Source organism: Lepisma saccharinum, chromosome 11 (assembly GCF_977018435.1).
Source record: "Lepisma saccharinum chromosome 11, izLepSacc3.1, whole genome shotgun sequence".
Lineage (NCBI taxonomy): Eukaryota > Metazoa > Arthropoda > Insecta > Zygentoma > Lepismatidae > Lepisma > Lepisma saccharinum.
In genome coordinates, this window is record NC_139239.1 from 36641755 (window position 1) to 36654602 (window position 12848).

Consider the following 12848-nt stretch of genomic DNA (forward strand, 5'->3'; position numbering starts at 1 on the left):
TGCGCTAAACTACTCCGGGTAGCGAGAGAGAAAGGGAGAACATGAGGATACATGCTCGAAATGTTTATTGATCAATGAGTCCATTCGGATTGTTACTTGTAGATATACTTGTCATGGAATGATGGCCCATCGGAACGTTGGCGAAAAATGTCAGAAGCGTTAGTTCAACATTAAATACTCTTGAATGGGGGAATGAGATCCCTGTACGCCCCCTTAGTGCCGAAACCAAACCCGCAGGAAACCTTAGCAGCTTACGCTGATTTAATGAATAGTTTATTTCCTTCCACTCGGGGTTTAGTACCGTCGGTTAGCATGCAATGTTCTAATTTTGGTGTAAGAAACATTTCTCAAAGAAGGGATTAGTATTTGTTGTTACTGTAAAAATTGGGTTAACTCGTCGCGTGCACTTCTTGCCAGCACTGTCGGGTTGTAAATCCCGGTGAAAGTATATTCATTCATGGATATGACGGAAGTGAGTGGGATCTTTTATCTCTCGGCTGCATTTGGCTGTGTATTCACGGGGGTGTTATTCGGAAGAAGAAAAAAAATAAGCGTGTTCCTTTTCACCAATCCCTCCCCTTCCTGCCTCGCATCTGGCTGCGTTACCACCTGGCAACTTGCATTTCTGAATGCCCACGTACTTATCTGAACCAGGCCTGGACCGGAAGATTGATTTTGATGAATTGTGCGTCAGTTATCGCGTTTGTGATCTGCGCAGCTCCACGTTCATTCATCCGCTCCGCAACTATTTTTGGTCCGTGTGGCGGGCGGGTCGCGGGGCGAGAGCTGTGGCGGAAATGCGGAGGACGGAAACACAGCAGCTCCTGCACGGCGTGCTTGTTTTTCTCGGACAGGAAATCCTCATCGCGCGAGTCGGGAAACAAACGATAGATCGCGTTTCCTGCCCTCATAGGAGGAAGTAGGCAAGCGGCGGGGACGAGCGAGTTTTAGTTTGGTGACAGGATGTGTGCAGATTAGGAGGAGTGCCTCAGAGCGCCTGCTTGGCCCGGACAGCGCCCACAGCTGTGCTGTGTCTCTGGAAAAACGCAGCATCTCATCTGGTTAGGGGTCACATGGACCGTTGATCCAACATCTACGCGTCAATTTCAGTTTTGTGGTGCTCGTCGGTTACCTCGCGAGTGGTGTGCGACGATGCAAATGGGTCGTGGGTTCCTTTGAATGAATCGGTGAACGAAGGGATGCACGGATGACGGATCAATAATTCAGTTATTCCGTGCAAGTGGAGTGGTGTTTGTGTATTATTTTTTTCCTCTGTCGCGCGGACTGTGAGTTGCCTCGTGATGAAGTCCGTTTATAGATAGAAGGTTATACTAAAAAAAAAAAAAAGCTATAATCTTTACCGATCGAAGTGTGTTTACTCATTCGTGCTGCCATGACGTCTGAATTGGGGAAGATGCTCAAGTGCTTGAAGACGAGAACTTACCGTTCTCTACAGGAAGATAACTATTCGCCAGTGAGCGTTGGTCTCAGTAAGTACATATTCCCTCCTATTCTCAATTTTCTTTCTGTCAGGATGATGTGCATGTGAGCAGTAGTGTGCCCAAGGAGGTGGGGTCATGCCCCCCCCCCTTTTGGCCCTGTATTTATAAATAAACGACAGGAAAATATGGCAAAATGAGAGCTGACTACTGACTGACCCATCCTTTGGAAAATCCTTGGCACGCCACTGCACATGAGAGGTATTAAAATCTTATTTTTCCACAAACACAAATGGAGACTGGATATTTGATTTTAGGCAAGGGCTTCCAAAGCGATGAATAATTGCAGATCGTAAATTAACATCACACCTAAAAGAGCGGAAGCGAAAATCCAAAGGCTGTAGAGCAGTGGCTCGATCTATGCTCGAGTTTTAGTCCATTTTCGCTTAAATACAGCATGTTGTTTCTGAATTAATTGTAGCGATTTCCTCTCCTTACAGGCGTGTGTGTGCGAGTTGTAGTGGGTTCGATCTAACATTGTAACTATTGACATTTCTCTTAATTTGTATACAAGGTACACTATTGACCTCTCCTGACATTCCGCATAAAACTTTCGTCTCTATTGTGAGAAAATGGGCGGAAACGTCTTTGCGCTTTAAAATGATCGCTATTTCATGAAAGTTGATGCTGTCCCGTTGCCCGGGACATTGAGTTTAGCTCGTTCAGAACCCCTGTAAACGACGGTAGCTGTCGAAAGCTAAGAACACCTCTCCAGAATTCATTTAGACGATAACCAGAAAATAAATATTTTTTTATCATTTGTCACCACGTGTGTTTAAATGACCAGTTTTAAACATGATTGCTTAAAGCTTTAATCGTGGATGCAAAATCTGAAGTTCTGTCTAAAAAGTATGCAATTCGCGAACGTGATGTCTCAGTGGTATTGATTTCCGATTACATACAAAGGGAAAAGATTTAGGATGTGTTAAAATTCTGATTTTTTAAAAAAATAATTCATGCGTCAGCCCATTTTTCTCAGGAGCCAGTTTTTTTTCTCTTCAAATACGGGCTAAGAAAGTTACAAATCCAACCAGGATAAACTACCAAATGTGATTTTAAAACATTTAATTTATTAATTAATACAAGGTTGGATTATAAGTAATCAATTCTTGCACCGGAATGGCCTCCCTAAAGAAGGCTCAACTGGTAACAGCATGAATAACTATGCAATACATTCCCCCATATCGCTACAGATTTCAAAATTCGGCTAACAGTGCAAGAAATTATAATGGCATGTTTATTATACTGATTTAATGATAACACGAGATAAAGAAACTCGCAATCACTAAAAAAATACTGTACTCGTCATTAAAAAAACGTAATAGGTATTTCCGTAAGCGAACTCGAAATATTAAAAAAAAAAAAAATCGAACAATTTAAAACTTCAGGCGCAATGTATTATTCTACCACTTACATCAACCATCAGCATCACATTAACCCACTAATTTGCGTAATTTATATATTACCTTTTGGAGTACTAATCAGCAAAAATTGAGAAGAGTAGTGCCCGTCCGTTCGTATCAATTGTCGATATCTCAGGAACTGTTAAATTCTTTTTAAAATGTGATTTTTAGAACCTAGTAAGCCAATCGAAATGGACGCCCTCAGAATTTTTTTCCCAGCGAGGGCAAGAAAGGCATTTTCCAAGGGGCGCATGCAAGGAATGTTTGCACCCAACACAGCGCTTATCCCGCTGAAAACATTGATTCAAGTTGAAATTATCGCATTTCTACGACGGATCATGCCAGTCTTGTTGGTAATTAGCTATAACTGTAACTGAAATTAAATTACACATATAAAACATAGGCTGACTCCTTTTGCCCTCACCTTCCGGACGACCATGGCTAGCAATGTTAAATTTGATAAATTAAAAGTTCTGCGAAATACCAATTTCATGCGCTTCACAGATGCTTGATTGTCCCTTTGATTGTTGTAGTCGAACCAGTCGATACTTAAACAATTAGGGATGGGATACACGACAGTGAAATCTATAAAGTATTAATTTATTACGATATAGCTTCTTGTCATTAATTAGTTCGTTAAACTATAACCAATATAATTTTGTACCAGGTTCTTATTAGTTGGACCTTATCACAGTTACACACAAATGAGAGCTCGAACTAATTTTGAAACTTATCAAGTTGCAAATGTGAAATTTATTGAGTAAATAAAATTAATTTTGAACTTTATATAGAGTGGGATGCACAACTATTGCCCGGCAAATTATCCATTACTACCTTCATTAACTTTTCTCATGCAGCTTATGATTATCATTCATCTTATGTGTTTTTAAGGATTTATTTCTTACGTATGCTGGTGCAGAAGTCGTCAGCGGCTTGTTTTAAGTTTTATTTTAATTCTGGAAGCTCTCATTGCGTAAAACAAAGATAACAAAACATGATTTTTTTTGGTAATACTTATGCACCCCACCAGACACGTTTTCGGTTCATCCGTCCAATTTTCTGTTCGAACCAACAATCGATATCTGAGACAATACTGAACATAGAAAGATAAAATGCAGTGGACTGAAACGGATTTATCCAAACTTTTCCAGGGATGGGGTGCAGAGGGAGTTTTAGAGCCAAAATGGGTCTTTGTGGGGGTGAAAATGTTAAGAAGTGTTGTGGCGTGTGGATAAATCTCCGAGATGAAAGACCTACGTGGTGCCATTATTACTGCGACGTAAATAGCAGCGATCGGCACACCCGTCTATTTCTGGGAGCCAAACTATAAAAAATTCAACGGTCTATATATATTTAAACTTCGATATCTCGTAAACAACTGAAGCTAGAAATGTACAATTCTTGAAGACCTTCAGATTACCAAATTCATCGATACAAATATATCGATTACTCGGAAAATATTGCAGATACAAAGATAACTTTTAGTATATCGACTGACTATCATATAAGATAGAAGTCTGACAGTTTCGGACCGTAACAAGTTAGATCGTGACCCAACTTCATCAATCCTATGGAATGTGTGAGTCTCGTCTCATTATAAACCTTACAAAGAAAGAACCTCGATAAATGTCATTTTGCAGGTTGAGTTGTTAGAGACCGGGAGGGGGAGATGGTGCTATTTATTTTAATAATAATACCGAAAGGAGCAAATTTTCTACACCTTGGGCCAAGGATACTACCTAAGGACAGTTTCCACACAAATAACTGTTTGAACCATGGGCGTAACTTTTAATTTAACTTTCGCGGGGGGGGGGGAATCGAACCTTGGGGATTGCCAATTAACTGGTACATTTCCGAAATCACAAAATTACTCCTTATTACTTTGCTCCTTAGGTCCCGGGAAGTTAACAAGAGTACCCTCAACTTTTAAGTTTTAGTACATCTGGATATTTGGAGGGTTCAAGTGCACCTTCTTGCCGCCTTTGTCCGGAATATTCACTTTTCTACCGCTGGTTTTATGGAATTTTCAGATTTTTGCGAGATGTTGCATTTTCAAGCATGCAAATGTGTCAATTTCTCGTTCTACAACCAATTTAAGATGTTTTTATGCAGTGCATGTTCAAATGTAATTGCTTTTTAAATTTTTTTACGTAAGAATCTGCCACGTATATTTCAATTTTGCTTTCATTTTCTCTGTCATAAAATAAAATACTGGACAAATAAGAACCCTTGAGTAATGAATGATTTCTTCGATTACTGTGTCATTAATGTTACACATTAATTTTCTGGAATTTTGAATGCTCTTTTAGATTATGAAACAAAGGTTCCTGAAAAGCCAGCCGCCTTCATCCCCGTACAGGGGGATCTGCGAGGTGTGTATTGCCTCCACTGAACACAAGCTTACAAAATATCACCTTCTTCCCCAAACATCAGGTTTCTTCTCTAACTGATGTCGAGTCTGTCAGTCACAGAATCGCTTAGGATTAATGGATATATATAGGAGAATCCACTTCAACGCAGAAGAGTTGCTAGAAAATTTAGATTGTACCTGTAGTACTTTTAACAGACAGTGTATTTTTATCTAAATATACAGTGCAAGAAAATAAGCAAAATGTAATTTAAGATATTCTGTGTATAGGAATATCCTTTACTGCAACTTTTGACATCGAGGCTGACAACTTATCTTTGTAACTGCTTTGTCGAGTCCTCATTTCGAGCCATCAAAAATGACGTTTCCTACCCTGAATGTATGCAATCCCATGGTTGCCACTGGCATTTACGTTCACACACATTAAATTCTACAAGCAATAATATGCTGTGGAAACAATATTATGCCAATGAAGGAGCTTTCAATGACCTTAACCTTTTCGTTCGGATAATGCATTTATCACCATTAAGAATTCGTAACACTCCACAGGATGCTTCGATTTCTTCTTCGATTTCCTATCCGTATCGTATTACAAACGTCGCTTTCCCTTGCAACCGTTGATCTTTGTCACGTGCAAATGCGGGGTTGCATATATATAGTATAGAAATCCCCCCCCCCCGAGAATTCGTAACATTGAAATAAGCAATACAGAAGTCAAAATTTGTTTGACAAAGTTTGTATTAAGTCGACTTTATGGCCGGATATGCTGATCAGGACTGGACCTACAGTTTAAAGTGGAATCTGTACCACCAAGCAATGTGCCTTCACGTGGGATCGAACCTGGTACCCGTTGATTACAAGGCAACAGCGTTACTACTACACCATTAGGGAAAATATTCCCAGTAAAGCCAAAAATACGCACAACAGTACTTTCGAATTTCTATGGGATGTCAGTATCTTCCATTGAAGATCGACCAGGGTGGGGTATTAAATGAAGTCAGAATCCCTTGAACCGAAGGATATATTGGGAAAATACTGAAAATATCGTGAGCTTCACTGCGGTTATCCTGCTTCATTTACTACTGGGTGAGTGTTAAAAGAGGTCCGGTGGAAAATGTGCTCCTTGCATGTAGGCAACCCGGGTTCACCTAATAGAAGAGCTGGGTAGAGAACAGTCAAGGATATCGGTGCAAAGCAGTTTAGACAATATGACATAGAGGGGGATTAAAAAGAAAGTGTCCAGTAGTGACCTTGAGGCAGGCGGCGTGCAGGTCAGTTGAGTGCAGTTGAGCGGCGAGGAAAGTTGTGAGTGTGGTTCGGTGGGTCAGCATGGTGTTAAAGGTGCAACAGCGTATCTTTGTTGTCGAGACGTATGCACGCCTCGGTTCTTGGAAACAGTGTGCAGATTTGTTTACGACGGAGTTCGCGGTGAATGTAGTTCCAGCGAAGACCCCAACCAAATCAGTAATGCCAAAACTGATTGCAAAATGGCGGGAAACCGGATCCGTGCTGAATAGGCCAAAAGTGCGTCCAAAGACTGTCCGCACTGAAGCAAAGGTGGGCGACGCAGCGCAGCTAATGATACGCAGTCCACGAAAATCATCTCGGCGTTTTGCACAACAGTTGCAGGTGTCCCACACGTGTTCATGGATGTTCCACTGCACGGCCAGAAACTCGGTGTCTGGTATGCCGTGTCGTCACGCCGCATCATCCGCGTGTTCTTCCATGAGACTGTGAACTCGGCTCGTTACATCAGTAACATATTCAACGTGTTTGTTGGAACAACTGACTGAGGATGAGCGAAGGAACGCTTACTTTCAGCAGGATGGAGCCACGGCGCATACTGCATGTGCAACGATCACGCGCATTGAGTCAGTGTTCCCGCCTGATCGCCATCAGCCGTGGCACGAACCAACCTTGGCCACCTCGTTCTCCAGATTTATCACCCTGTGATTTCTTATGGGGAGCTCTGAAGGGACAGGTGTATAGCATGAACCCTCACACAATCGAAGAACTTCATCCCGCAGGATGTGCTCGCCCGTGCTTTTCAGAACATGTGGTATCTTCTGCACACGTGCCTCGAGGTCAACGGAGGACATTTCCATCACCTCCTCTAAGTAGGTTGTTGTCACTGTACTGTATTTACAGAAGATATGTTTAATTAAATTACGTTTATGTCAAGTTGTCTAAACTGCTTGACACCGATATCCTGGACTGTTCTCTATCCCGCTCTTCTCTTCAGTATACCAGGGTTGCCTACATGCAAGGAACACGTTTTCCACGGGGCCTCTTTTAACAGACAGCCGGTATTATACGCATGCCAGATTTACATCTTTGTGAAACTAAAGCATAATTGGCAGCTCGGTTCAGCTCTGGTAAATCTAAGCAATCAGTACACAAACACAACTTTTTAGACAGATTTTAACTATATAGAATCTGAAAAACAGCCTAACTTTTGACTGATTGTTGTGAGAAGCGGAAAAAAAGGTAAAGAACAATTAAAACTTGTTTACGCTGATTATCTTGTCTGCACAACAATGACATATCATTTTTTGCTCAATAATGTTCGATCGACTATAAATTGCCGGTGTGATAATTGTTCTGTACTAGTTTGTAAGAAAATACGACATCTGATTTTAATTTCTTTTTCCGTAATTTTCTTATCCTGCCTTCGACAATATAAACTATCCGTTGCACTAAATATTAAGAGTGTGCGGGATCCCGAAAAGGCGGGACCGGGATCGGGGAAAAAAATTCCTGTCCCGATCCCGACTTCGGGAAATGAATTCCCGACTTTTCGGGATCCCGAACAGTCGGGAAATACCGAATGGTCATTTTTAAGAGTCGTTAATTCTCGACGTTTTCTGCATTGTAAATGTCTGGAACTTATCGAAAATTGTTAGTTTTTGTACCAGAAATGCGAAAACAATCACTTAAAGTGAAAATGACGTGTAGAATTCGAGATTTCCAGAGCTTCGGAAAATTTTGAACTAGTCGGGAAATTGCGAATTTTTCCCGTCCCGAATGTAGGGATTTCAAAAATTTCCCATCGGGATCCTGTCCCAACCCAAAAAATTCTGTCCTGCACACCCCTCAGGCCTGTAGCCAGGAATTCTTTGTAGGCGGCGAAGTCAATCCTAGAGGGGGCAAATTTTTAATATATTGTGTCGCATTGGCAGATATAGCAGGGTACACAGAGGCACTTGCCCCCTCCTCCAAAAGAGATAAGTAACATAAACTGCAACAACAACAAGAAAAAACTTCGAGCAACATCAAATAGCAATATTTCGTTAATAACCTTTCCAGATTGCCAAAGAATATAAAGTTTAACATAAATAGGCTAATAGGGACTGTATCTACTTGATATTTACGGGTCGATAATGTTAATAGACGATTAATATGTACCAACAGCTTTGGGCCTCTCTGCAGAACTGATTAAGGGAGTCCTTTACAATTCATGCTTCATAATGATTCCCTCTTAGTTTCCAGTATGCAAGATTTTTACGCACAAATGAATCTAACGAGAATCCAACACCATTGTGTTGTGTTATGGAAGAGAAATCGAATTAATTAAATAATAATGGTTACATATTATCTACACTTTGATGACTTGTGTAAAAATTTGTAATACATTTTTTTGTACTTGCTAAGATGACTTATGTAAAAATCTGTAATACATTTTTTTGTACTTGCTAAAACATGGGTCCCTTAGTCCCCCACAGACTCCATTTCCTTCAGAGGGGAGAGGCTTGCATCACTACAGACAATGTTTGCCTACTGGTTACTTTAACCATTTTGCAAAATATTGTGTGAATTGTATTATATTATAGTTGAAATACATGTTTCGATGCCTGACAAACAAATAGGAATCTCTTGATTGATCAATTACTACTTGGATTGTAGTGTCATCATTAGTATTTCATATTAAGTTTCATAGAAATAAATTGTTTTAATAGGTCGCAAATAATTTTACAGGGCGCCATGGCATTCTCTTTAACATTTTTTTTTTCATGTAGATTGTTTGACTCCCAGGGTCTAAACCCGCCGCTCCATAGGTATGGCTCTGAACTTGGACTATAAGAATAGCAGAGATTGCAAGCGAAGCAAGCAAGAAATTTATACGAAATGTATTTTTATTTGTATAAAATTTGAAATGTGTGTGTGTGGGGGGGGGGCAATTGCCCCTCTGTGCCCCATGCAAGTGCCATTGGCCATCTGGAAGATAAATGCAAGGAATGCATAGAAACTAATTCCATCAGGAGTACGCAATTGTCCTAGTCTTTTTTTTTTAACTGCAGTGTTTTCCCCCCTTGAATGGACTTCCGCTGAAGGTTGGGGGGGGGGGGGCGACAATACCCTCTTCCCCCTGTGGTTGGGGCGTTTATGAGTGTCTCTTCATCAATTTCACGTCATCACTCATTGTTGCGATTAGCTAGAAGTGACAGAAAAGCAATGCTAAGTAATAAAAATCGAATTTCCACTCCCTGTTTCTGCCACATGAATCATTATTATCAAAAGGTGGACTTGGAAACAAAAATTTAAGCAGTTCGAAGTTCATAACAACAGATCCAAGAGAAACATCCAAACAAATTAGGCACCTTTAATACAAGACTACTCAAAATGTCACATTGGTTCTAGATACTGAAAATTGCAAAATCATTTCTCGAAGTCTGAATCTGGATGGGAATTTTTCCTCCCAATCCTGATAAGACATTATACGGAATCCTAATAAATCACAAAATCAATAAGTGTCTTTGTTATGTTGCTAGAGTAACACATGATATAGTTGTAAAGATTAGTGTGAATTCTAGGTAGGAATGTGTACTGTATTTTTCACAGGGTGACAAAGCAGGTTCTCAGGGGAGGGAGGGTAATTGCCCCCCCTGCCCCCCCTAGCTATGGGGCCTGACACCCCTACAGAGAGCAAATTATAAAATAACCGATTATACGCAAGACAATTACGAAATCATACAGAAAAATGTCTTATTACAAGCAATATGTTGTAAAAACGCGAAATTTGTAAAACATATCGAAATCTTATCAAGTTAGTCTATTTCGGCTGATTTTCATCAGATACATAAAGATCCCTCCCACCCCTTCGATCCAATGGCAAATAAAAAAAATATGTTATAACTAGACCTCGGATTTATAGGTTCTGAAAAGTGTGCTTTTAGGTTTCTAAAATAGGTTCTAAAAATCTATTATGCATTGGACACAACCACGGTGCCAGAAATAAGTGATAGAAGGGGAAGAGAAATTTCCAGTGAGGCAGACACATTTGTCACATTAAAAATGTATTGACATTTTTTATCTTGTTAATAGGAGATATAAGGGGTGCACCCTTCTGGTACCGATGTCCAATACCATAGTACGGCATTGTGTGAATATTCTGAAGGAACATTGAAACGAATGAAGGCTTTTATCCAAACTGAATTTTTTTGTCGTATGCCATGGAACTACATTTGATCCGCCAAATATTTATACTCCATTAATGCATGCAATTTTTGTTGGATAAATCTGACTAATGAAAGGATTCTCTCTGGCTATTGACCAGGTGAGTTTGGAATCTTTTCCACAACTCACCTGGTCGATAGCATGAGAGAATCATTTCATCAATCGTCACCAGGTAATCTTCAAGACTTACTTAAATCTGACTAATATCGAATTGCAACAAAATGTCTCACTACGGCATAAAAATGCATGCATGGCACTCTTATCCGTTTTTTTTTTTGTCTGATGTAGTACGACATTTCGTCAGACAAACTTTCAGGTTCTCAATCCTAAAAACATATCATTTTCGTCAGTAATCAATTTTCCTCTGCCAGTTCTACTGAATTTTCACTTTTTGTCTACTCTTATTGAATTTAACAGGCTGAAGCTTTATCCGAGGACTGTCCAGAATGTACATTCCAATTAGCCCTAAATTGAAACTCAAAATTCGGTAATAATTGACATTTTATTGTCTTAATTACAGTGACCCATATGTTACATTTCAACATATTCACCACCGTTCTTCAGGTGGTAAATTTTGTTGCCCATTTCATGTGTCTGCCTCCAAAAATCGGAACGGTCTGTACAGCAGTGTTACTGTCAAAACTGTCCTGCCAGAAACTGCTTCAGCTGAAGGAAGAGATGGAAGTCGTAGTGTGTGACATCCACTGAAAGTGATGCAAAAGAGCCCACTTGTGGTCAGGTGTGTTGGCTCGTGCATGATGGATCTGCCTTCCATGAATTGTCTGACCATACTGTCACTTATGGTATCCAGTCCTTACACCTCTGACAAGTTCTGGTGGATCGCTGCCGGCATCCGCTTCTGAGCATGCAAAAATCTGTTTACAGTACGCAGTGTGTAGATGAGAACTGCCATCTTTCTCATAGAGTTGAGCCAAGCTAATCTGCCGGTCCCCATGGCAGAGTGGTGAACACATCACACTACAACACCAGAGGTCCCGGGTTCGAATCCCAGCCTGGGCATGGATGTTTGTGAGTGTCCATTCATCAATTTCATCATGTCATCACTCATCCCCATCTTTGCAAATTAGCCAAAAGTGGCACAAAAAGCAAATTAAAATAAAGCAAATCAATCAATCAATCGACCAATCTAACTCCTGGCGCAGGACCCGTCTTTATGGCAGTGACCCGCTGTTGCCACTTTTGCCTATGAAGAAACTTGCAGCCAAACAGCCAATTAGGCCTACCACGGCCTCCCCTCTTTGATCAACAATCGGCAACATTAGAATCACTCCTCCTTGCAGCAGCCAGTAGGGAAACAGGATTTTGCCAAAATAACCGTTGTGGGCTTGGAAAACAGACAGGAGATTACTTGGCCCTGGTACACTGTTCTTAAATCTACTCCCTTCACAACACTGTGACTGTACCACAGATGCATATCTTTGCACTCATCAACCTTATTCTTTATCTCTTCAACAGATGCAGTGTATTCATCATTTTCTTTATTCATTTCACTTTCAATTTCTTCACATATATCATTTGCCTTCATCTGTCCCTACATTAAATTGAGGTTGCCAATGCATTCTTTTCTCTCCATTTCGTTGTTTACAGTTTCCATAGGAACATCTAGTCTTTCTTCTTCCAATGACTCTAGATTTAATCGCCTATCTTTGATATAAATATGACCATCATATTTTTCCAAAAATAGTATTCTTAATATTATATCACTTCTTAGACCTTTTACTACGAGGAATCTGACAGGAAAATTTAACCCTTGAATGTTCATCATTACGCCAACGGTTCCTTGTATTTTATATTCTTCTTTCCCTGCTGCCATGACCAATCTTATTTTATCCCTTTCTGATGCATCTAGACGAGCATGTGGAGATTTTCCTTTTATCCTTTTCCAACAATCATAACTCATTACTTCTACCACACTACCACAATCTATTAGGCACTTTACTTCTAATTCTATAATTTTTGCCTTTACATAAAAAGTTCTCCCTGGCTTCAGATCATTGAAATTGGGCTCTTCTATTAAATATAACTCTAAGACTTTCCCTTTCATTGTACATTTCTATTTACAATTTCTCCCTGCCTTTCATTTCCCTCTGTTTTTGCTCTCAC

At 40.2% G+C, this 12848-nt stretch overlaps 1 protein-coding gene across 1 annotated transcript in view; it reads left to right on the forward strand.

The window, feature by feature from the left end:
- Positions 1-936: 936 nt before the first annotated feature.
- Shc (SHC-adaptor protein) overlaps positions 937-12848 on the forward strand; it is a 64867-nt gene continuing 52955 nt past the window's right edge. Inside the window, exon 1 of the mRNA XM_083130931.1 lies at positions 937-1490. Within this exon, the coding sequence (XP_082987057.1) occupies positions 1394-1490 (97 nt within the window). The 5' untranslated portion in view covers positions 937-1393. The remainder of the gene's footprint in view (positions 1491-12848) is intronic.